The 27,169-nt window shown below is 39.7% G+C and overlaps 1 protein-coding gene across 1 annotated transcript in view; it reads left to right on the top strand.

The window, feature by feature from the left end:
- Positions 1-23,570, top strand: part of GYPC (glycophorin C (Gerbich blood group)) — a 28,221-nt gene extending 4,651 nt beyond the window's left edge. Inside the window, exons 2-3 of the mRNA XM_036386346.2 lie at positions 20,391-20,441; positions 22,696-23,570. Coding sequence (XP_036242239.1) covers positions 20,391-20,441; positions 22,696-22,892 — 248 coding nt within the window. The 3' untranslated portion in view covers positions 22,893-23,570. The remainder of the gene's footprint in view (positions 1-20,390; positions 20,442-22,695) is intronic.
- The last annotated feature ends 3,599 nt before the right edge of the window (positions 23,571-27,169 follow it).

Genomic DNA, 27,169 nt, shown 5'->3' with positions numbered 1-27,169 from the left:
CAGGGAAAAAAACATAGCTCAGAAGTTATTTAGCAACTGGCCTGCTTGCTTCACACAAAAAGATCAGAAAACTTCTGAAAACAGCATTTGACATGAGTAGGAAGTTTGTTTACAATTTTTTGCTTCACATACAAGTTGTGATAGAAAATGTACGAAAAACCCAGATGCCACAGTGACAAGAATATAGAAACACCTTAGGAAATATAGAAACACCTTAGGGCAAGTATTCAGTCAGGAGACAATTGTGTTTTACTTCCTTAATTTTCAAAGTTAGATGAATTTGACAGCATTACCCCAATAATGAGTAGATGAAAAATTCACCAGCTGCTAAGCATTCTGAAAAACTACTTGGAGACTGGAGAAAAGTGTCACTTGGAGAAATCAGGCCTTGTTTGCCAACAATTTATGAACACAAATGGAGGAAAAGCCTCTCTCCTCCGGATAATTTATTTGTAACTGGTAACTGCATCAAGTACCAACTCTGCCATGCTACAACAACAGACATGCAGCTCATAATTTCATGCTGAAATAAGACCTGGACTCCTCTGTTTCTTGAAGAGTCAGCACAATCTAATTCACACCAGATTCCTATCTCTGCTATGTTAGCATGGAAATCAAATGCACTGCCTGTGCTAAACTGATCCCTTATTGCAGATGTACCTTGCACATGTAGTTTCACCAATGAGACAGCTGGCTGAGTGATTTTCCTCTTAATTAATCATCTCATATGCAAAGGATGCCAGTTTCTCATATCTTCTTCTCTTCTGACATATGTTTCACCACAGGGTTCTTCCTGATGAAGCAGAAAACTTCACTAAAAATCTCAATGGGTTAAACTCGTTCTGCTGCATTAGAGTTTTAAAGTGATTTTTTTCTTTCCTTTCCTCTGCCTCTCTTTTTCATCTTAAGAGGGAAGAAAGAATTCAGTTATTTCATGAGGGTCTCTACCTCTTTTTTCTCCAGATAAGCCCTGGAACTGAGTTAAGCTTTTTATCAGTAAGTTGCAGGGGGGCATTTGAACACACCCTGAGACAGTTCTTTGTTATTGTGAGTGATAAATGCCTATTTTACTGGGGACTACATGTTTAAAATACCTAGTTTTATGAGACAGTTCACATCGTACAGGACATGTGTGACTAGTTCGCAGCCATACAGAATCAGACATCGTCATTACATATGTGCAGGTGTTTACAGTTGTGAGCAGAGATTCTTTCAGTAACACCAGACCTAAAAAACTACTTTGAATTCTGTTCACACATCTATACACACACACAGAGTGTGTGTATATACAATATACTTTATATCTGTATGCATACATTTACAAAGACGCGCATTTATACCCACCATCCTTTCCACTACTTATATGGCTTTATTTGTTCAGGTTTATATTCCTCTTCTAGCTTATCTGTGCTGGGAGAATTTGGTAGTTGCATCTTTAGGACAGTTTTCTAGAAATGCTGATCATATTAGTATATTCATACCAAAATTATTCTTTAAAAAAACTACCCTCCTTCGGAAACAAAATAAACAAAATACTTATTCAAGAATCAATTCAATCCTATTACATAATTCTGTGACACCCCCCCCCCCAAACAACTGAGAAGATTAATTTATGCTGGAAGAGATTTTAAAGAATTGTTAGTCCAGTTTGACTTTTTTTGTAGGCAAACTTTTCTGTGGTTCATCTCATTTTCTTTGAAAAGTGTTCTTACTAAGACAAAAGTAAGATGCTTCTTATCTGCTAATTGGATGATTCAAAACTCTCAGTCACTTAAGAAGGGATGAAAAAGCAGGTCTTCATGGCTGACTTTAGATAAACCAAATAATCCTTAGGTGAGATAGACCACAAATCACTTAAACGCAAGTGATTAAAGAGTTATCTGTCTGAATGAGTAGAGGGAAGAAATATTTCTAGTGGATGGTGAAGAGTTACCATAAAATGTAGACATCCAAGGGTTCAGGAAACTTTGTACATTTTCAAAAATTCTGATGTTTAAAATTACATGCATTTATATTTTATTTCTGTTTTCTAGAATATATTGTTGAATTCTGCTTTCAGGATTTTCTTAGCATGCATTAGGGCTAGAAGTTTACCAATTTATTATTAAACAGTCTAGTCTTTCATTTCCTGAAACTTTAAAAGGAGCACTCATGAGCTAGCTGAGGTTGCTCTTCTGTCAATGGTTCATGCCAGTGTAATGAGCACACTCCCAGTCCCATCCAACAAAGCAAGCAGGAAATTTAAATCCTTGATGTATCTGTGGCCTCTCTCACACCTGCTCTCTCACGCTGGCTAGTTCAGATATCCTCTGCACCTCCTAATCCTACCTGTCTGTCCCTTTCTTAGCCCACAAGTAAATGGCCCTCTCTGAACGTACGAGAGACACACAGGTCCCAGCTGTTAAATGCTATTTCCCCCCTTCTCTCAAGGACCCTCCACAGTCCTGCCAGTGGGAAGGAAGAAAAGAACAGGTCAGGAAAACATAGATCTTTCCCTGTCACCATCTGGCTGAGGCTTTGTTTCCTTTGGGAGTTGCCCTTTCTTCCGCTCTCCCTCTTCTCTGCTGATTTCTCTTTGCTCTCTCATCTTCACAGCTTGCTATGAAACAACACCTCCCGTCTCCAGATCTTTCCTGTCATCACATAGCAATTTTTATTTACAACTAGGACATGCTTTTTACATTTTTTATGATTGGGACAGATGATTATTGTCTATCTCTCTTGAATTTCCATAATTACGTCAATGGCCTTTGATTTTTGGACTCTATTGCATAAAAATCCAGTTTTCCCCATACTGAACTCATAGGGACCTTTTTTTTTTTGGTTTAAAGAAACTGTGCTACCAGTTATTAATGGCAATTGATGGAAAGAGGGGCTATACACAAAATTAGGCTGAATCTCTCTCTACAGAAAACCCTGCATGATGTATTGTGTACACCAGGAAACAAATCTGTAGTTGGGAACCAAGTCCCAGCTTCCCCTTTGCTTTGGGAAAAAAGGGGTTTTTCACTCTTTTGCAAAACCACTCAGTATGCTCTGAACACTGTCATTTTTCCTTCTACTCAACCTATCCCTGCTCCAGTCATGAAGAAGAGTGAACAACTTCTGCTAACATCACCAAAGCCAGGAAGATCACCACCAGGTTGGGGAGAAGAGGGCCAGGTTGGCTGGGACTTTGACCAATGTGGTCTTGTGGAAGATGAAGCTGACCGTGGGGGTGTGGTTAGAAACAGATGCTCTTTAAGGCCCCTTCCAACCCAACCCATTCCATGATACTATGATTCAAAGGCTGCTTGGTAGGTCCTTCTCATGAAGCCTGTTTCCACCTAATGTGAAGAAATGAATACTTTTGACACCTTGCTGATTGCCTTTGGCACTTTACCATCTCCCTCTAAGAGCTGTCTACTCATCATACCTACAACTCAGGCAATAGGTAGTGACTGGACCCACAAACATCCTCTAAAAAGGGAAAAATACCCTTATATCTTATCTTTTCTATAACTAAATGGATCTGGTTCCTCACAACACCTCTTCCCAAGTCAACCATCCCACATCCTGACCCAAGAACTCAGATCTGATTTGTACTTGCTGTACAGGGGACAATTTGAAATTACTACAAATACAAGCCATTACCACATGGTGAATTGGCATGGTGAGAGATGGAAAAGCTGGTGTTGTACAGCCCCCAAAATAAGCTGGTTTTTTAATACCGTTGGTTATCTGAGTCTTTCCTCTGTCTCCAGCTCTCCAATTAATGTCTCCTTCCTACTCATGATTAATAGCAAGCTTTCCACTCACTTCCTTCCCATTTGTTCTTCACAAAATACAATATTCTTCATTGCAAAAGTGTATTCTTTTTACTTTGTTCAGTCTGTAAATTTCTCAGGGCAGAATGATCTTTCCCTCCATCTCCTTTCTAAACAAGAATCACCAAATAATTATTTGGCACTTCGGTGCTCATGTGGTGCTGACCACATCTGTCTTCTCAAGTTACCTCATCAAGTTGCTGATTCTGGGTAGAGATTTCAGCCACCTGAAGCATGAAGATAAAATGCAAAAAAACAACCTTAGGTATGACATCAACTGGTAATATATATCAAGCTGGAAGGATTTTAGGGGTTTCTCCTTGAAAATATTTTTCCCCTAAACACATTTATTTGTATTCTCTGAGATAGTCTCTAGACTGTGGAGATCAAGGAGAGCAGAAATCCAGCAGGGTTTTTAAGTGCATTAAAAGTACCGTGTTTCAAAGCCACATGCCTGAACATTTAAGCACCATGGAAGAAATGAAGTAGCAGGTGGTAATACCTGTAAACATGATTGTTCTAATCTTAATACTTTTCAATTTGTCAAAGCCTAACTGTGTGACAAAGAGCCAAAATAAAGGATGCTGTGTGCACATGCAGACACACACGAGAGCATAAAACCCAAGGACACCAGCCAGCTTTGGGTTTTCCCTTTCAGCCACATTTTTGATCTTGTAAATCTTTTAAGTATTATTTCCAGTAACAAGGACATGTATTTACCAGACTTATGTGGAACCTGGCAAATCTAAGTATGGAGTGCTTCTTGAGAGATTTGAATACAGAAGTGTAATTCCCTGCTGCACTTCTTTTTTGCTGAGGTAAAAAATATAAAATGCCATCCACCACAGAACAGTGGCATATTGTAAATATCTGCATATTGTGAATATATAGAGAGAAACACAGTCTATAATGTTCCTCACTTAGCAACTGAGACATTATATAAATATTTTCAGGTGCTTTCACAGAGTCAAAGTGAGACAAAATGAGACTATTTTTCTTTTCATTACTCCTAAAGAAATGAGAAAATATTAACAAGTGGTGTCCACCAGATCTAATCCCTTTCCTACCATAAGTTTTTGTGCATGTTTTCTGTACAGCTCTAGCTGTAAGTTGAAAACTTCATCACCTGAGACCGCCTGATGTCCTGGCCTGTAAACAAATACACAACTAGTTCTGTGTCCTTCCTGTTTCTGCAGAATTTCTTGGGAATACCTTACTTCCTGCAAGCTGCCATTGCAGTGCTGAAATCTGTTGTTGAGATACTTGTGCCCTGGAATTTGAGATTGCTCATATTGATTTTATTGGACTTTGTATCAGAATTTGCTGATTTCAGATCCAAACTTTTTAATACTACTCTGCTTGGTTTAGCTCACAGCAGCCTTGTCTACTATCACCACAGATTTCATTGAAGGCAAAGTGATTTATGAATGGTAGCTAGTGCTCTTGTAGGAAACACTATTGAAGACTGGGGGTAGTGGCGAGCAAATAAAGATAAACTGATCCTGTATGCTCCCAAAGAAAACTTCCTGCTGACTCAAGGTTCTTGCACATTAAGAAAAGATGTCTGCAGCTCCTGAGCTCATTCCCCCTGTGGATTAATGATCCATAAGGGATTCTTTGTACCAAGGAGGAGTAAATCACCCCTCCTGCTTTTGGCAGGAAGGAACATAACTGGCGAGATAAATGCTTTTACATTTCTCTGAACTTTGCTGTTGCTCCTGGTTAAAGGATTTCCCTTCTGGAATCCATTAAAATCTGTGAATCTCAGACAAAGACTCTTCTTCCTCCTCCCACGTTCTGTGTGAGATGCTTAATCTCAGCTTCCCGGGGACATAACCATTTGTGAGCTGGAAGCAGAGCATGAGCTGAGCCCTTCTGCTCTCAAGGTACCTCCTCTGGCTTCCTTTGCTTGCAATGAATGAAACCTTTCATTGTGACAGCCTCTGACTTGTGTCAGAAGGTTCATGACTGACTGGAGCAACAATGGCTTGGCAGAGACGTATGAAACTCTTTAAAATGTGGCATCGTTTAATAAATAAAGATCAGCTTTGAACACAGGGGAGAAAGTGAGATAAGGTACAGCTGCATGACACTGCTTCTAAGAAAAAAATGCAGCCTGGACTTTTCCTCCCTCTCCACAAATTGCATTTCCTTTAAGGAAAAGGTCATGCCTTCTTTCCCAGGCTGCTACAAGCCCTCCCCAGACAGGAAGCATATCCTGTGTCCTGTTTTCTCCAGAGTCCAGCATCAGAACAGACAGCAGTGTAATTTCCATGCTGCTGCTCCCACTGTGCTGTTTTTAAGTGACCTGAGTACCAAATCTCTGGCTGAATCTTCCCCCACCTCAATCGTGGTGCAGCCCCAGGGCCTTGCAGAGCTGGCAGCTGCTGAAGATGGCCAGAGGGAGAAATACAAGCTCCTCCCTTTGGAGGTCTGGATGGCTATTTTTGCCAGATATGAAACTGCAGCAGTCATTGGGGGGAGATGTGGGAGGGGGAAAAGCACATATTCTGTAATTGAAGATTGTGTCTGTGATTTATTCCAGAAGAGAAAGGTAGATTTTCCTCACTGAATGAGAAAAAGAGACTTGGAAACCAGAACAAGTAGCACATGCCCTTTTCTAGCCAAGTGATTTCCCTCACAGCTCACACCTGAGAAGAAGCTGGGCACCAACCCTCCCCAGTCATGCCCTGCTGCCTGCAGCACAGAGCAAGGTCCAGGACTTGTGGGTGGCCGTGGGAAGTTCGCCAGGGAAATACAGATAAATGTGGGTGTTCAGCTTTGCAATTGATTTTGTTTTCCACTACTTGGCACTTCAGGGCACCAGCTTGCTGTCTGTGGACATGAGCATCCATATCCCTTAGAGGATAATTTCCTCCCACTCCCCTCTCCACTGAAAATATCCTTGGTGAGAGGAGATGTAGCAAGAAATGCAAACTCCTTCCCTTAACAGGCACAAAGCCATGGCATGTCAGCTGGGGCCGAGGATTATATGTCTCTCCAGACTCCCAGGGCCACACACATCTGTCTTTTCCATTCCCCAGCCTTGCTGGGATATTCCCAATCCATCTTCTAGCTAATGGGATTTGGTACCAATTTTCCCTGTCCTTTGTTTCACTGCCATTGCACAATGAAGTGATGCTGTAGCATTAGCAGAGCTGCCTGTGTCTCCCTTAGCCCTCACCAGCTGTCAGGTTACACCAGCATGAAGGAAAAGAGACTTCCTTTCCCAGGGACAGTGCCACCTCTTCCCACCTGCTGCAGAGTCCATGACAAGTGATGGCCAATGTGGGTTTGATCCTGATAGTGCTGGGTTTTCTTGACTAACCAGGACTTAAAATCTTTTTAATCTCTGCCCATGGAAGTTCTGCATGGAGCTGATGGGCTGTCTTACCCACTAGAGCCAGTAGCAGATGCTTAATGGAGAGTTAAAGCACAGGCCAACCATCAAGGGATCTGAGGAATGGGAAAGTTTTGAGCCAGAATTAGTAATTCAGTGTTTAAATGGGTGCCTTGGGGTATAAAAGCTTTTGCATTTACCAGAGTTTCTCATATGAAGTACTTTTAACCTCCTGCTCACATCCAGACTTGGCGCTTGGCGGGACTGAGCCTTGTCTGCTGCTCTTCTTGAACAAGATCTTTTAACTTGGAGTTGAAAGAATTCAACCTTTGAAGCTCAGCATTACTTGAATGCACAGCTGGTGGCAGGGAGCAGGGAGCTCCTCTGTCCAGTGCTTCCAGGCAACTCCAGTGCCTGCAGGGCTGTGTGACCATGACTTTATCATTTTGTCCCCTCCATCTGTGCAGCAGCTGCCCATCCCAGTAATGATAAAGGCTTTTGTCTGAAGCCAGCTGTGCAACCCTGCACGGCACAGAGGTGCTGGTAAGCCTAGTCCCTGTCTTGGAATGCAGCCAGGGTAGGGAATATCTCTGCACCCCTTCTTCCCTCCTCATTAATCAGGCCTCCTCCTTCTCAGGCAAAAATATCCAGTGTGAGGTCTTAAAGAGTTAAAGGCAGACTGCTGTGTATGACCCTTCTTTATAAAGCATGTGCATCTCCTAGGGAGCACTTCCTGCTGGCTGTCTCCTAAGGGGACTCTCAAGAGCAAAGAAGCTACAAGGACAGTCCTTGGAGCTCCATGCAGCTTGTGTGTTTAACTCTCGTGGGCAAAGCAGGAGAAGAGGGAAAGACTGCCACATCCCTTGAAAGGAGCTGGGTGGAGTTAGAAAGGCAGACATTCAGGTCTTGTGGAAGAAGGAATTAAAATTGACAGAGAGGCCCTGTGAAGCTGGGGCCTGAGGCCTGTTTTATCCACTCCTTTAAGTTTTCCATTTGATCTATGCAGACAGAACAAAAAAATGCAAAAAGGAAGTGGGCTTTTCTCCTCTCTTGTAACAGATACATACTTGTGTCCAAGCCCTGCCATGGCATGAAGTACAGCACAGCTCCCCCTGAAATAAACTGCAGCTCACACATATCTCAGGGTGGAACTTGGCTCTTAAACAAAATTTAATGGGAGTCTGCTCTGGCTGAACTCTACTTATGACTTCATATTTTCCAGGGCTGTGCGGCTGCTGTTGGCTTGTTCATTTTTCTTTATTTTTTTCTTTTCATTCTCTTTATAGTAATAGGTGTTTCAGTGGGATAACTTGACCTTATGAGACTGTTCCAAAGCATACTTCTCTGGAGGCAGTGGTAAATAGAAGAGCTTTGAGAAATTTTCAGGCTGTCTCATGACTGCTTGAGAAGGCAGACTTCTGCAACCTGTTAGGCAGCATCAATTGGTGAATTAAACTAGGAAGTTGGAAAGCAGAGAAGGTGTACAGAGGCTATATATTATGTTTCTGGCTTGATTCTATCATGTTTCTCACACTCATAAAATGGAGTTTTCAAAACTTCCACCACCAGCCCAACTGAGCAGGTGGAATGTGTGAGAGAACGGATTTCAAAGGAAGCAGAAGCAGTTTAGCAGCGAGAGCTCTTGCAAATCCCACCTTGGGTGTGAACCACTCGGTGTTTCGCTTGGTGTGTTGGGAAAGTGCCCTGCTTTGAGCCAGCAGGGCCAGCAGTGAGTGCTGCTGCTGCTGCTTGGTCACAGAGCCCCACGGCTGCTGATGCAGCTGTGGAGGAGCAGCACCTCTGAAGGGAGGATGGCACAGGGTGACAGCTCTGCTCTAGGGTCCCCATCTGACAGCTGAGAGAGGGGCCTGACTTTTTAGTGCATTCCAATATAATCTTACATAGGAAATACCAAGCCCAACTCTTTCCATGGCCTTCTAGAGCTCCTGTAGCTCAAAGGAGTCACTGGACTCTGAATGTCCAGAGTTCTCTGCTCTGCTCAGAGCACTCTAGAAAAGAAGTCTCCAGCTTTAACCAGCTGCTTTTGTCTTTATGCTTTTCTTCTGGGGAACTTGTTTTCCCTGCAGGTAGATTTATGATGTACTTCAACCACTCAAAAGAGCATTCCTGCTTTTTGCCCTCTCTGTCTGCACCTAGCAAACCTCTCCCTGTTAATGACAGTCAGACTACAGATTGACTTGAATCAATTTGCCAATAAGTAAATAGCCTTCTAAGTAAAGAGTAAATATGAATAAATAAATCAATATTAAATGGGGGAAGAGGCTTTCCTTTTGATGAGCTGGTTTTCTGCTTGGAAGGAAAATGTTTAGGAACAAGAATGCCCTTTGCTGCAGGAATGTAGTGGCCAGCTCAAATCACAATTCACTGTCAGCTTTCCTCCATGGATATTTCATACACTTGGAGCAGCCCAAAGGCTTTACAGTAAGTGAAAATTATGTTGATCAGAGAAATACCATAGCAAGCATTTGTTGCTATTGAAAACTACTAGACCATATTTCTTTGCTTAATGACACACATTAATCCTCTATTGAAATTTCTAGGGCTGTCCAAGCTGAATTTGGCTTTAAAGGCTTAAAATGCAATCCAAACTATAAAAAAATGTAGCATTCTGACCAAAAAAAAAAGGAGCTGGAAAAAAGTCTCAGCAATGTTCCTTTGTTTTTCCCTTTGCTGTTTAAACGACTAAGGATGTCATCTACGAGCTTTGAAATGGTTTCAAAAACATGGCATTTTTTAAATTGGTGACCAGAATATGAATATTATCCAAGTACCCACTGCTACTTCTGTTTTCAGCCCAGTTTCCTAATGAGATGAGTCTTATGTGTTCCTGCTGTCTATCTGTGTGCCTAATCATCTGCTCATCCATCTGCCAGTTCTCATCAGGAACTTTTGGGTCCACTGACCAGTCTCAACCAGATTTGAAAGAGAAACAAGAGCCTTGGAAATTAATGTAATTTTCCATGTTGCATGTAAGTCAACACTGTCTACAGAAAGCCATTCAAGTGAACAGTAAAAAGGACTCTTATTGGGGGATTAAACTAAATTAAGTTCTTTTCTACTTAAGAATGTAGCAGCATCAAGTTTTGGCATGATTAGTTTCCTTCCATAAACATGACTCCAACTTAACAGGAAAACACAGAGGGTAAGACCCCATTTAAGCACCTACAGGAGATATCAGGCCCTTCTGACCAGGGCATGTTGAAAGCTCTGCAACAAAAAATGGGTCTCACTACCTCATAGCAAGGTTAAGCCCTCAGCACAAGCTTTGGAGAGGGATGGTTAAGAGGTGTTAACAATAATGTTTTCCCTAATTATAGACTCTAGAAATCTAGGCTTCTTTAAGCTATTCTAAGTTTGCTTATTGGTTGATGGGAAGGAAATTCCCACACCATACTCCTGGATTCACCACACTGTGTGGAGGCTGAATAGATCTTCTTGGAAGAAGGCATGTCAGAACAGAACAGAACGGAATAGCTCCAGTTGAAGAGACACACAGCTATCATCTCGACCAGCTGCCTATCAGGATCCTCCTGTAGCACCTGTGGAGACAGCTGAGCTCACACAGACTCCTTTCCAGCATCAAACATCTCGTCAGGCTGGTTATTAGCCTCCCACCTACATGGTCCTTGACATTAGCAATAAACTGTTAATGAACTTCACAATGTAAATCTGTGCTGAACAACATTCAGTACATGGCTTCAGTGCAGGTCTTTTCATGCTTAGCTCTGTTAATGTGTTCAATATGCTATTTTCCAAATAATTCCAGACAGTTGTCCAAAAATAATGCACAAATGATCCTTTTTCCTTTTTTCCCCAACAATTATTGCACAATTTGTCTAGAATAGCTCAGATGAATGATAGATCGTAAAGAAGTTTTGCTAAAATTCCTCAACTCTGTTCAGACAGCTGCACTGATACGTAAATGCTTTTCAGATAATAATGTGGCCTTTGTCTTTAGAGCAAATACGCAGAAGAAATCTCCATATTCATTGAAGAAACCTTGGGAAATAAGAAATATTGTTGCCCTGAGCTACTATTTGCCTTGCAAGTTTCTAAGGTGTTTCAATATGTTTTATTTTCTTTGTTTAATATGCTCAATATTCAAAGCATTTGGAAGATTGTTTCCACTACAGATATCTCCATTAATAATATTAATCTCATCTGTGCTCCAGGAAAGATCTCTGTGTCCCTGAAGAACATATGCTAAACAACCTGACATTTCCACTTGCAATGCACAGTAGACAGCCTTAGGCAAGCACTGGTGTATGAGCTGGATGGAGCTGAATACAATTCATATCAAATAAGCCAGGGGACAGAGCACAGAGAATTCCCATTTCCAAGAATTATCACCTGTTGGACTGCTTTGCTACAAAATATTGACAGTGGGAATGAGCATAAATGAAGAAACCTGCCCATGTTGGGAAAATTATTATACTTTTTTAAGGATAGGAGCCTGGTGCTACATTCTTTGAACTCTTACAATATTACTTATCAGGCTTTCACTAGTTTCTAGGTGGTTTCTAGGTGACATTATGTGTAGTTTGATCATATCAGTTCTAGTTTAAGCACAAGGTCAAGCTTTTGCATCTCAATGAGAAATAGGCATTTATCAGCCTCAGTAGAATAGTGGCCATGTTTCTATCTCAGCATGTCTGTGTTTATTAAAATCAGTTTTCTGCCAGCAACAGAGTCAGTGGAACACTCTTGCTTTTGGATCTATGCCCCCTAACTCCCACCCCCAGTATATAGAGGCTCCCTCCCTCAGCAGCTCCCCATGGGGAGGGGCAGCTGCAGGGTCTCTGGATCCGTGTCCCTGATGGCTGGAAAGCTCGAGGTTACTGCACTACTGACTGCTGCTAAACAGAGCTTAAAAATGCTGAGTCCTCACTGCCTTTCCTTTAGTGCTGGGCTACTCTGGTCTCCTTTTCTCTCCAGTCTACAGTTTTCATGAAAATTGAAGCAGTCCTTATCTTTGCCTGCTTTTCGTTTAAAAACAGTTGGAGTTGAATAATGGAGTCAAAATTTGTGAAGGATAAAAGGACAGTCAGGCAGATAGCAGGAACAGAGAAAATCAGTGCAAAAATGCTATTGAATGTGTTTGATGAAAATGTTTCAAATTCTAGCAAGTAGTTCTGACTGTCTTAGTTAAGGGGACTAATTTTAACTAATGTTTGTCTTCGTGCCAAATCCATAAATGCTTAGTGCCATGTCCATAAAAGAGGGTATGTTTCAAATGTAAACCAAAACCTAATCTTTAGAAGTTATTTCGGTCATAAAATCAAGCACAACAACATTAAGAAACAGAGATCACCTTATCCTCTTAAGAAACAATCAAAAGGCTTGAAAGTCTGGTCTGAGGCTGCTAGACCTGTGAGGTACAAATTAAAAGCTTGTCTTGGTAAATAATTACAAGCAGTTTAGCAGTTAAGTTGTCTTACTGTTTCATGTAACCACTTACACAAGGGACTGGGAAGGAATAATCACCTATCCAAGATCTCTTAGCCTCTGACTGTTCATTAAAAGGTTCTGACTCAAATTTTTATGCTTATGTTTTTAACATGAAAAGTTTAGATCAGTGGGGTATGCTGTTTTCATTAACTGTTTCTTGAGAATTATAAGATAAATATCAGCTGCAGGTCATGAGATGGGCTTTCATTATGTCTGAGGTCAGCTGCTTGGATTACCTATGGTCATCTGCAAGTTTGCAATGATTAACCAGTTAAGCCAGCAACTCCTGTCTTTTCAGCTTTGACCTCAGTGAAGGAGCAAATGGCTAGTTTGTTCCCATTTTGGTTCAACAAAAATGAATAGAACTTAAAATTGTTGACTTTGGAGGAAAGTCAGGCAGAAATTAGCAAGAATCATCAGATTCACTGGATATTTAGTGTTTCTTTCAAAACCTTCTCAATTATAAAGCCTTCAAAAGGAGTACTCTGCTCTGATGAAGAGGGAAAAGGTCGGAGGAGGAGAGGCAAAGGCAGGAAAATATCCTAATCATGGACTGTATGTGAGAGATTGATTCATACTCCATTTGTCACTCCTTTCTCAATGAAACAATTCCAGGTCAATTTATCTTCTCCAGGAAGATGTTGTATATGAGCTGGCTGTGACAGCTATAGAGGAAAAATGTAAATGATGGCCTGGTTACATCAACTTATTTCCATGGAAGAGTAAGGAAGTTTCGCAGTGATGTAACTGTACATATGAAACAGACAAAACAGGACACAACTTCCAGATAGCCACATGCAGCATTTTTTCAATAAATTGGACTTTCTTCCAGGTTCTCACACTTCATGCAGCTTTGTATGATAAGAAGGCAACATTTGGTCTTCAGACATTGAGCAGCTTTCCCTTAGGAGCACAGCAAACACTGGTCACTGCAACATTATAGTACTTGTAAGGGGGTGTTGACCATTTAAATACACTTGCCAGATGGACTTAATTGCCATCAGAATTGGTGGCAATTCTCAGGGTTCAGCAACCCTGAGCAATGAAGTTAAAGTCTCCAGTAACTTCAAACTAAAAAAAAAAAAAAAAAAAAAGAATCCAGTACATGGTTCAAACTGTTCAAACTGAAAGGGGAATTTGAGGGCACTGTCAGTTCTTTTTCAGTTCTTTTGGGGGATAAATGAAAAAGTTAGTTTAAAAAAATCCGTATGCTTTTTTAGTTTATATACTCCTTTAAAACAATTATTTCCTCTTTTTAAATTTGGTATGTGGGTTTTTTTTTTAATTTCAAAATATAGAATATCTTCCTTTTAAAATATCCTTATTATTTTTAACCTAAAATAGTTTCCCAAATTTCATTAATATTTTCTCCTTTTCCCTCTTATCATTAAGGGATATCATATGATTATTTTTTGACAAGATGACTTTTAGTGTATCTCTCCATCTCTGCTTTTCTCAAGACCCAATGGCAATTCAGCTTCACCTAAGGAGAAACTGTGTGTAAATTAAACCACTATTTCCACAAACATTGTAAAACAGATTTTCTCTTATTTACTCCATAACATTCTAGAATGGTGAAAAACTATTTTGCTAACGCTGTATACTAGAATCAAATGAGATTAAAATTATGTGACAATCTAATTAAACTAATTTGATCATTGATTTTTATCCTTTCTATGTTATAAAGTGTCAAAAATCTTGAACAGACCTTTATTTGAATGAAACTGTCTGCTTAGAATTAATGACAAAGTGCTTTTTAGCTGGGATAACAAGAGAATTGGACCCAGTACAAAAATAACCCTTAATTTCATAGGTATTTTTAATCTGCATGATGTAACTTTCATTTTCAACATAATCCATTTACTTGTCCAAAAGATCATGTGATTGTTGTTGTTACATGACACCATTATTTTCCTTGTAATAATTTGGTATACAAATGGCAGCCAAATTATTCTGTCTCTTTTCCAGATTGACAGATGAGAAACTGTTCCTTAATTTTGAAAGAGCAGCCTTAATGTGTTTCATAGTCTAATGGGAGATGGTGATGACTTTTTCAGCTGAATATGTCAAACTGATGGGTTCAGGCTGATGACCCTTAGGGACAAGAGATGCCAGCTCTGGCAGGGCACAGCACACTTACTGGCAAATATTAAAATAGGTAATGACTTTTTTTTCACTCAGAATGGCCTCAGTGTGATGCATCTGATATTGTAACGGGCCAGAGAGCAGCTTGAGCAATTAACATATTTCTAACATGAAGTTTTCAGAAGTTGGTTCGACTCATTTTTACAGACGCAGCTGCAGTGAACCAGTTCTAACTATAGCTTGTAAATTAAATTGGTGTGCTGAGGTTAATAGATTAATGATTTTCTCATGAATGCAGTGTGTTGGGAAGGCACAAATATAAACCAAAGGGCAAGGAGGACATACCATAGTTGCATAAACAATGGAGGTGTTAAGACTTCATTAGTTTTTCTATACTAAGTGTGTGATAAGAAAAGTCCTGCATCAGTGGAGAAAACAGGGACACATTAGGACTTGCTTTTCCAGTCAAGAGGAACCATGACTGCAGAAGAGCATACAAAGAACAAAAAGAGCCCCTTGGAAAGGAACAGTTATGATAAATACATTTTTATATAAAGAATATTTTAAAAAATTAAATTGCAGTAGTTACAGGAAAGGTTTTTAACAACAGCAAAAGCTGCCTGGTGGACTCCATATACTCCTCAGTGCTTTCAGAAGTTTGTTTTACTGAACCCAGTCAAATACCTTAGTATCATCTTGAGTGGAGACAATTAGAACCTCACCTAAATTCTTTACATAAAAAGGCAGTCCTCTTTTAAAATTAAGCTTTTTAAAAATAAGGCAGGATTAGTATGGTATGTTGTGCTAGATCAATTGATACAAGCCAAAAAATAGAGAAAAATGTACTAGATTCTATATTACTGAGTAAACTGCATTTCATTTGTCTTGTTACTGTAACCAAAGTTATTTTTCAAATGTATGGAAGAAGCAAAGAACAATCAGTACTGAGTTAAAACCCTCCTCTGAATTCCATCTCTATCTGGCCTGAACCATAAACTGGATTCATGAACTATCATTCAATTTGAACATCTCCCTTGTTTACTGGACATGCATGGATAGATAGTAGGAATGTTTAAGACAAAACAATTAAACACTTAATAGCCAAATTCTAAAGACACATTTCAGCCTACAAGAGACTGCTTACACAGCACTGCCTGCAACAACTCAGCCAGTATTTGGGGTGGTATCCCTGGATACACTGAGGTAAGGGTGGGTTGTTCCTCACATGGGAAGTCCCATTAGCAGCAGATTTTCATAAACTGATCAGGTGAGCTGATTCAAGTTGAAATCTTCCTGTGTGTTTCCTAGTCTGCATGCCTAGGAAAGCCCTGAGAAGGAAATGACTGCCTTAAGGATTTCAACCCATCATTCACATGGATTGAATGAATTTCAACCACTTCTCAGGCAATGAACAGGAACATCGAGAGAGAACGGGTTGCACAAGAAAGCACTTAAAAACCTACTTGAGTGTAATTTAGCAGCCAAGGCTTTGTCTGAGATTGTAACCTAGCAGTCAGCAATGGAGCATGGTGATAAGAGATGCTGGGGTTGTTAAGAATCAAAAGCACAAGCATGTGGGTAGGAAGATCCTGAAAGACAGGAGCAGGAGCAGTGCTGCCTGACTGCTGTCAAGTGGCTTTGAAACCTCTGTTGTCAGAGCTGCTTATCACACACAGATATCTGTATATTCACTTAGCCTGACAAACTCCCAAATGCAGGATCACCCATCATGCATGGGAACCATGACAATGTGAGTTGTAATCTTGGGCTTTTCATTCTCTTCTCAACACTGCCAGCTTCAGTCTGGAACTTTATTTTAGGAAATTGGAGAGGCCTTGAGAAGTCTGGGGTAAGGTCTACAGTGACATCATCAAATTGTCCTTGTGGATTGCACAGTAGTGATTTGGCAGTTCACACCAGTAGATTAGATCTATCCTGTAGGGTCATTCCCATGCATTCCTGTCAAATGTGCCAAATGGGGATCCCCTTGCAGGTATGGTTTTCCTTTCATGCTTTTCCCATGTGTAAATCCATAGCAATCAAACATGTAGGTGCTTAAATTGTTGACTAAGATCCTGAATGCAGAACCACTAAGAGTAAAAATACTGGATTTTTTTCTGGAAATTTAGCCGGCAGAAATGATGCCTGAAAATTAGAAAGCTTGAAGCTTTCTACAAGTTTATTCCATGTGTCACTGATAGTAGCCACAGAATCACTTAAAAGTATTGTTTCCTGCAAGGAGAAAAAAAAACCTAAACTCTGAGCTTTCTATGCTGAATGGGAGAAAGTACTTGGGGGATGAATATGCCCTTTCCCACCACCATATAAGTTGAACAGCTTGTCAGTTGGAATGTCTTAACATGGTTAGGCTTCTAAAGTAGAAGTCTTGCTCGCTGATAAGGACTGCCATTATACTTTGTGTTTTCCTTAAAGACCTGTTCTCTGGTGTCACAAAATCATGCCAAAACTTTACTTTCTGTCCACAAAGCACATTTAGTCCTTGGCATTTTAAACGCATTGTAAAGAAGAACTGGAAAGATCTACTTGAATGAAGCTCAGATATAAAGCAAGTGTATATGTTAAAAAAATAATTGCTTTAAAGCTAGTGTCAGAATTTTGGGGCAGGAAGTGATTTATGGCTTTTAGTGGTTCAGATTTGCAATTTATAGAACAAAAGAAATCATTATAACTGTCAGAAAAGTGCATGATGAGAACAGGAGAGTGCTGAACCTCAAGCAAAGGTTTTCACTGCTGGACCTGCCCACTTCAAACAAGTGTTCCTTAGCCAAAATGGAAGGGGATAGATTAAAACAAAGGGGAGGGGGAGAACTACTAAAATCCATAAAAATCAAGTTTTATTGGAAATTGCACCTGAAAGAGGTAGTTTAACAAATTTACCAACAAATTAGCAGGAATAAGTCACCACTGGCTATGTTAACATACAAGTCAGTTGCACTGGTGTGCCACCTGTGAAGAACAAAGCCAGAGATCTGCCTGCAGTATTTAAGTCAGGAATATTTCTGGGAGTTTCACAAGCTGCTACCTTCTCAGCAGGATGTGATTGATGAGAATGAGACAGGTAGCAATTGTCATTCTATTGCAAAAATTTCTTATCTGTAAGTTTATGAGCAAAACTGGAATTTGATGAATGTCAGGTCATGACACAAAAGCATTTCTTTCTTATCATTCTGGCTTTTAGAAACATACTTTCCAGCAACAGACAATTTGATTTGTGTGTTCTATTCTTGATTTGGTCAACTCATTCTGATGGCCAGAAATTTTATGAAAAACATGTTTCCCCACACTCTTTTGATTTCTGTGTGTCAGGGTAACCAGTGGCAGTAAATAACAAAACTGTTCAAGCACTTTCAGAACCAGATTGTAGCTGGACAAGGGCCAATATAAGAGGGAGAGGAAGTTTTGCTATGACAATATAGCAACACGTAACACAAAAGATGTCCTTGAAACAAAGGGAAACAGTCAATACAGGTGCAACAGCAGCTATTGAAACACAGACCTCTGAGGACTCTACATGTGAAGAAGAGCAGAATAAAGAAGGTACAAGAAGGCCAAAGCCATTGCTGAGCTAAAGGTTCCTTCAGGAAGCTGGATGTCTTTTTTGCCTCAGAAAGTGAAGACGCAGTCCTCAGTAGTGCAGTAATGCACTGTATTTCTCACACAGAGTGAGTTTAGAGAGGCCTTGCTGAGGTTCCTGGGCAAGCACAGCTTCCCTTCTGGACAGCAGCCACTGTTTAACTCCTGCTCAGGGAAGATGGTCCCATTCCATCACACATGCCTTGCGTGCTCCTCAGCCATATTTCAGGAAGGACGACACTGCTTGAACCTCAAACAACGCCAGTACTTTCACACCTGCCTAGCAATACTGTAATACTGCCATAAATCACATAGCTATTTTTGGGCAAAGTGAAATTTCAGAGACAGTGAAACAGGGATTAAGGGTGTCTCTGTGCTCTACATCACCGTTGCTCCAGAACTGATCTGGGGAGCAGACCTTGACTGTCTGGTCATTGGTGGTAGCTGCAATGTTCTGGCACTCCAACTGATGCAGCAAAAGTCAGTCTGGGAGGACAGCAAGCCTGTTCTGTGGCCAAAAGGAGACACACACAAAGGAGTAGTCAGTCTCGTTCTTTTCTTGCAGTAAAATGGGAGCTGTGCTAAGAGAAGCCACATCAGGGTGTCAGCTGGAGGTCACAGCACTGCCAGATTAGCAAATTAGTGCCAGCTGTACCATAGCTCAAGATAAGTCCTGCATTCTGTTGCAAACTTAGAAAGATGGAAATGAAGACTTTTCTGCAAAGTGATGATACTGTAATCCATTATCAAAAAGCACTGTGATGGTAAGTCCTAGAGATAAGGCACCTGCTTGTTATCTGAATCTGAGAGGCACCTAAGAATGCCAGGTATGAGCAGAGAGTTACTCATAAACCTTTTTTTAATTAAGGGGATAATAATTTGATCTGGAATTAATGTTTGGCAGCAAGCTGTGTGGCTTGGGAAGCACTTTGGAATTCACACCTTCAAGTGTTTGATTGCTGCAGAGGAGCCTGCTTTTTTGGCATTCAGCATGTATTTGGTGTGTGAAGAAATACAGAGCATTTTGACCTTGAGGCAATTAATCTTTTCTGAGCACGTGGATTTTGAATAGACATAGACATAATAAGAGTTTTTAAATTACAGAAGATGTGCTCAATCTTTCCATCAGTATATAGATGGAAGAAAATGTGGGAAGGATCTCTAGGGGAGAGAAAAGCGCTCTTACTTTCTAAAAAAAAAAGCACCTTCCATGTTTGAGAAGAGGTGGATGCTTTGAATCTCAGATCTTCTCAGTTTGTTGCTGGCTGATGTTAGAGACTGGAATGAGCAAGGAGAGTTCTGCTGATAGTGTTTTGTCCTTGAATCATATATACAGATACAGCAAAAAGCAACCCAGGTATCAACTATAGTGTCACTTTAGAGAGGATTTGGAGTTACATTTTCACCTTTTCCAGAGAAAGTTTCTATGTACTGCATTTACCAAAGGGAAATTTCAAATAAAATTTCTAATAAGTTATAATGCAATTATGTTATTTGATTTATCAGCACTGAATTCAGACTTACTCTGTGTTGGGACTATGTTTTATACCACACACATGAGAGGCTTGCCGTGATTTCAGATGTGAGCTGAAAAGAAAACAAATGCAAACATTAAAAACAGGACATTACAGATAAATAAATACTAATTGAAATCAATACACATAGATTAATTTGCACCAAATCAAGATCCAGACCATGCTCTGAAGAGCCATAAATGGGAAAATAAATAGACATCAACCCTTTTTTTCCCAAAACTACCTTTCTGAGAATAATCACAGTACCTAAATGCTCTTAATTTAAGCATTCACTGGAGGATGTTACAGGTAAGTGCTCATAATACACAGTAGGTGTTTCCCTGGGGGCCATGATAGTTTGCATAATGTGCTAGCTATTTCTTTTCCAGTACTGTGATGGCAGAAAACTGTTACAGTAAGGCTAACTCTAATGTGAATTTTCATAAATGTCTTTTGCTAACAAGAGATATTGATTAAGTTCCACGTTTCACAGGTTAAAATAATACAAAACTGCCGGTACAGTCACTGCTCCTCCAATTTCTTTTTTATGATTAATTTTTTTATGTTCTATTCTATTTATAGATGGAGAAGTGGAGAGCCCCACAGCTGGAGCAGATGTGGCTGTTATTGGAGGTGAGTAGCAGCACCATAAGAATTAAAACAGCAGGTTTGTTGATTTCTTGCATTTTGCAAAACCCCTGCTTCCCTGACAAGACAACAGGAGCGGCACAATTAGAGTTAATTAGGCCAGTGGGAAATCTGCTCCCAGAGGGGCTGTTGGCAAGATAACAAGATGAGCTAATGAGCACAAACCATATACTGAGCAGCATCACCCCCATCCATTCCCCATTTTCGGACAAAATACCAAGCAGTCCAGCAGAAAAGTCAGTCTCTGATTTCCCTCCGTATTCACTGGATCAAGCTTGTCCTTTAGCACAGAACTGGTGCAGCACCTTTGATATGAGCGATGTTAGCTTATACCAGCTGACCCTTTATTGTTGCAGAATTCACCACTCTATTTCCTGGTGTTCCATTAAAGCTCTCTCATGCATTTAAACTAAATACAGTTGTCAGAATAAATGAGCAAAGCTACATTCACGGAGTGAACCTGTCTTTTTATTTTTATTGTGTTTGTTCATTTCCATGCTAACACACTAATTTCAGTCATTCACAAGGGGCTATACCAATCATTAGTGCAAATTGGTGAGGTTCTGCTATATTTCCCTCAGGTCCCATCTCCTGTAACTTTAATTTCAGCTTTCTATGAACAAGTAGCAGGTAAATTGATTTGTACTTAGTCCCCTAGGCTTATTAATATTGTGCTACATCTAAAGCCTGTTAGAGCCTCTTGTGTCAAGGGATACCACTGAGGTCCTAAAAATTGATGAAGCCTATGGTGCAACCATGATATTATTTTCAACTTGAAGTTCTTTGTATAAGCGATTTCATTTCTGCTAGCAGTAACTTTACCTTCCAGAACCAAGCACCATGAAATCTGGGGGATAATGTTAAGGCATTATATAGACTATATCTTTAAAGACAGAGTTATAATCTTTATTTACCCTGTTAATATTCTGTCTGTTCCTATGGTTTTATGTCAGTAGGGTATCCACACTCAGTTTACTGATGCTGATAAACCTAAAGCTTTGGAGATACCCACTCTTGCCACTTATCTTGAATATAAGAAGTAGAAAAGAGGTACTCTCCACCTTCCCCTCCTTGTCTCTGCAAAGTAGTATGCATTTCCAGGGAGGAATTCTTATGACAAAACATAAAATTCACTTCTATAAAAAATGACCCCACACACACTGACAGCAGAGGAAGCCCTAGGAATGTTCTGTTCAAGTTCTTTTTATTGTGTATTTCTTTAATATTTGGCTTATTCCTGGATTCATATGAATATAGAATCAGCTCAGTATCATGTACTCATACAGAATCACAGTAAAAACGTTTATAAGCACATCCTGGATACATGCAAAAAATCATGTTAAATTTTTTTTTAAAAAATCATGTTAAAAAAATTAAAAGTTCACACAAGTTGAATAAACTTCAAAATACTTAATTTGTCAGAATTTTTAAGTCAATAATTTGATCTGGGAGGAAAGGGATAGAGTTTGTAGGTCTTTTAAGAATGGACTTGTCATGAACTTGTCTCTTTTATGGACTTCTACCTTTCACAATGAAAAGGATCATGAATTTACTTTTTTTCACTAGAGTGTTTCCATTCACCATTTAGTCCTATGCACACTGAGGTCATCTATAGAAATTTTTGTCCAGTCAACACATAGCTGGAAATTAGTTCAGGAGACAAGAAAGATCTACCCAGAACCTCTTCCTTCTGCCAGGTGTCACTTTCACATTCATTACAATCAAACTTTCTTAATTAGAGCACAGAATGAAATGGCAGCTTGCAAATACAGAGCAGTTCCAGTCACACAGCTCCTGCTACTTGTTAAATGTCCCCTATGAAATGCTCAGTGCCCTGAACATTTCCTGAAATTTAGAACACTTGAGAAGGCAGTGTTGGGTTGTCTGCAGCACCCCCCACCCCGGGTTTATGTTACCAGAAGGATGAAGGAAACCTATTGATTTTCCTTTATGTTCTTTTATTTCTCCTCATTTTGAAATGAACTTTTAGCTCCAATATGTTCAATCAAATCAAGCCATTGATTTAAAAGAAAGCTAGTGAGAATTTTTCCAGTATTCGTACAGTATCTACATCCCATCTTGTTTTTGCAGCATGTTCTGACTCTGGCCACTGCAACATACAAACCCTTATGACACATGGGCTTTTCCCTACCCAGCGACTCAGGTCATGATGTCTTGCTGTGCAACACTTCTCATAGTTTACCACTGGTGATAGATTTAAGTGGTTTCTTTCCCCTAGGTGTGATTGCTGCCGTGGTATTCGTCCTCATTTGCCTGCTGGTGGTGATGGTGCGCTACATGTACAGGCACAAGGGCACCTACCACACCAACGAGGCCAAGGGAACCGAGTTCGCCGAGAGCGCCGACGCCGCTCTGAAAAACGACCCCGCTCTCCAGGAAGCAGTGGATGAGAGCAAGAAGGAATATTTCATCTGAGAGGCAAGGATTTCCATGGAGACTTCCCCGAGGGAATCAATCAGAAATGTAACATCAAGAGAAGTACTAAGAGGTGGATAATACGAGGATACAGGCGAGCATCCTAATTGAAAAGTATCTCTCTACTTTTTTTTTGTCACTGGGTTCTTTTCCTCTAGCAGTGAAGAACTAAATGCCAGATACTTGCCTGTTGATTTTATTAGCAACACAGCTGGTCACAGTTGAAATCAATATCAGATAAGAAGAAACAAAATCTCAGTATGAGTGATACACCAAAACCAGATAAAGATAGCAAATGTCAAGCCTTGACATTTGGTGAAAATAGCAGATGCCAAATGAAAACATCCTCTTAGAGTTAATGATGCATCCTATTCTGATATGATGAAGAACTACCTGAAATTGAATTTTAAATGGTAACAGAAAAAACATTAAACTAGATAAAGGTGATCTAGCTTGAAAAAAAATAAATCTATAGCCCAGATATCCCCGCCCATCCCCTTAAATGTGCATTTTTATTGGCACAGGGGAGTTTATGTTGGTTTATGGGGGGGATTTACACTGGGATTTCTTTTTTTAATATTTGAATTTTATACATACATAAAAATCAAAGACACTTCAAAGAAATAAAACTCTTGGAAAATGTGGAAAAGGTAAGAGTGAAGGATTTATTACTGACTTTCTCTGCATGGCAGCTTGAGAACTGCGAAATGTTGGAATTTACAATATAGTATACAATAGTCAGTAGATAAACAAATATGATTCCAATTAGTCTATAGGTTTTCTGCACACATGCATATTTAGATAGATATTAAAAGGTAAAGCATCCTGGTTTGAGCAGGCCTTTTGAAACAATGGAGCTCAGCTATATTTTTTTCATGTAAGATATTTTTACCTGAATATTTATTTATTTATTTTGCATTAGAAAATTCTCTGAGTGCCCACCAGCAGGATTGTAGATTTCTGCAGGGAGAGGAATTCAGTTCTGGTGCAGATATGAGTACATCTTTCACAAATGCAACTTTATGACTGTCACTATAAAGAAGCTTGTTCATCTGCATCCCACTGGCTTCATTTCTCACTCTGTATGGCTTCTGTATTCTTTGCAGTGTGCTAGACCAGAGAATTACACTGACATCAATGCTTTATTATAAATAAATAAATAAATAAATAGAATATTCTTGGTGGGTCACATGAAAAGATCTTATTCTCACCTGAGAATCAACGGTGATGAGTTTCTTTACCCCAGTAAGTTGGCTTCCTAATTGAAGCCCACAATTACCTCCAGAAATAGGATAATTGTTCTCTGCACCTGCTCATCCACAGCTGTCATGGTGCCCTGGACTACTGAAGATAGAGGTGGAGAAATGCAAGATAACAAACAAGATACTGATGAGCTCTGCTCAAGTTGATATATTTTTCCTATGCTTTGATCTATATATGTGTGTACATATATATAAAGTCATCTACAGCTGTCATTTCAAGACACTGTTGCTGATCACTTGTGCTCTCTTCTTGGCACCAAAGCTTGGGAAGCTCCTGGACTCTGGTGTTCATTACTGACATTGGCCTCAAAAATGCTGTAAGAGATCTGAGCAAGGTAAGACTCCGAGGACCCAACTGAAGAAACAAGATATTTTTGTCTTTCAATCACAGTCTGAGTTTTTGGTCAGTACTTGAAGAAGATGGACTCTGAATTGTTTTTAGAATCCCAGTACCTTTAATTTTGAATCTTAAATCCACATGTGTTAGCATTTTAACCAAAGAATGTGAAACTCGTGCCAAATTTATTAAATGCTTAAGATACTTTCTGTAACATACCATTGCAGAACCACATTTTATTCCATGGCTAGTGCAGTAGAAAATGCACAAAACACAGATCTGAAATGTTTGATATTATGCACCTGTCTCCTTCTTAGACCCATTAGTATTTTAATCATTTTAAAATATTAATAATTTTTAAATCATTTTACTTCTGAAATAGGAACTATTTTATTTCTCTAGGACAAGTGTTAGAAAAAAATCACTGATCTTAACTGTAAGACTGAGTTTATAAAACTGAAGACCCTTGATCCTCCAGTTCAATAAAAATGTAAATATTTCCTTTGGGAAAAAGATAACTGGAGTGACTTGAGCTCTGCTGCATCTCCCACAAAAAGTGTGGGAGTACCAAAGAATTTTCCTCAAGCCCTAGCATGACCTATAGAGGATGACCAGCCTTTTGTCCTCTTTCATACATTCAGAACATGTAACATTATCATAGCTGTTAAAGAAAATTGACTTTACAGAAAAGTGTGATGGACATAGGGAATAAATTCCTGCTTCTCCTCAGTCATGAAGTTCTGGCCTTTGCAAGTTGAGCTTGCAGATTTTAATTAGACACCTGTGTCGTACCTGTTACACACGGGAACCTGACTTTGTGTTTCTTTTGGTGTGGGTGTGAGCTTTTAAATTATGATTTAGACAAAATGCCACACTGGAATTGTAGAGGCCAGATTTTCTGTTGTTATAGCATGAGCTCAGAGGAGCTCAGGCAATTCTTACCAGGTCAGTCAACTTCAGACTTTGTGTCATAGCTTCCCTTAAATCTCAACTGAATGCAACTTCTGCTCTCTGACTATATCTCTTCTTTGTAGCTTAGTTAACAATCTTTATCCCATTTTCCCTATTTATCTAGGCTGACAAACAGTCCAAGCATTCAGGAACAGCTTCCCTGTTGGTAACAAGCCACTTTGAATAGTTGGGCAGCAGCATTTCTGTCATGAGCTGTGGTTTCAGTGACTTTATTTCTTCACTGTGTCCTTCTGGGTTTCAGGGCCTTGTGTATTTAGAAATTACTCAAGCACACTCAACAGAGAGAAGAAATGGTTTGTGGAGATTTTCTGTTTCTTTGTTTTCTTCAGGAAAAACTTGGTTTTATAATGAAGAAATCTCATGATATCAGGTGACTGGCACATTCTAATGGCCTCATCCTGCTGTTTTTTACTCATACAATAACTCTACTGTCTTGAGTCATTCAATTTAGTTGTGAAAAGAGTGCATTACAAACTCCCTATAACTTTAACAACTAATTAGCAAAACATCCCTCTGCAAGCAGCATGCTGTGCTAAAACAAACGTTGTGTACAGCTCTGACACATCTCAGTTGGCAGCCATAGCTTTTCATCACTGATGGTTAAATGATTTTTACAGTTTGCTTCCTGAATAGAATAATTAATGAAACAGATTCTTCTTCCCCCCATGTGGGGTCCCCCTAATGCTGTGGCCTGTTGTCCTGCAGCTCTTTGGTGCCTCATTTTCTCAGCTGTGGCTGCTGTTCTTGCTTGCACTCCCTCAGCTCCCATCTGGATCCCTACTGCCTTCTCTATGGCAAAGGATTAGTCATTTACTTATGTAGTTATTTATCTATTTTTAGCTATGAAGTTGCTCTGCTCCTCTATGCTAGCAAATAAAAATTTTCAGAAAGGTTTTAGGTTTGGATAGCCAATCCTACATCAAATTTGAGCAAACGTGACTAATCTGACCCGAGACAGATTTACAGAGTGATCACATATGCCACATTTTTACAGACAACAGGTCTGAGAATAGCATTGTAAGTTCTGTAGTTATGAAATATAGTGCTATAAATCTGCTATAACATCTCCAATGTTTCTCCCTAAACAAGGCATCATTATGATGATCCCTCAAGCCACTAGATTTTGTCCTCATGCCTTAATGCCCTGTGAAAACTTGTTGAATCCCACTTTGCATAGGAAGTCACAGGTCCACATTTACAAGTATAAGTCATTTTTTCAATGATGTATGGGAAAGCAGTGCACCAAAATGACCAATATTTGCTGAAGTTGGCAGGCAGAAAATAAATATAATCCTGTAGGAACACGTGATATTTTTTTTAAGATATATGGAAATTACAAACATTAAACATAGTCTTTCTGGTGACATTAGTGAGCTTTAAGAGCAGGTTCATGAAGCTTTCAAATTCTTTCACTGATAAAAATAATCCCTTGCAAAGGGAAATTAATCTCCTTTAAACCATTTCTTTTTGTCAGTCTTTGAAAAAAGTTTTCACAGATTCAGTATTCTGACATTCTGTCTTAACATCTCGAGCTCAATTTCTTCAATAACTTTATGAGCATAACTGACAGTTCCTCCCTGCACAAAAATGACTGTTTGCCCATCTCAGCCTCTGAAGCATCATTACAGCTCAGCAGAGTAATTCTGTCCAAAAGAAGTCAGTCCCAATTGTGTGTCTGGCCAACCAGACCAGGGACCTGGTGTGCA

Source organism: Molothrus ater, chromosome 7 (assembly GCF_012460135.2).
Source record: "Molothrus ater isolate BHLD 08-10-18 breed brown headed cowbird chromosome 7, BPBGC_Mater_1.1, whole genome shotgun sequence".
Lineage (NCBI taxonomy): Eukaryota > Metazoa > Chordata > Aves > Passeriformes > Icteridae > Molothrus > Molothrus ater.
The sequence above is the reverse complement of the archived record's forward strand: the minus strand, read 5'-3'. Positions and strand labels throughout refer to the sequence as shown.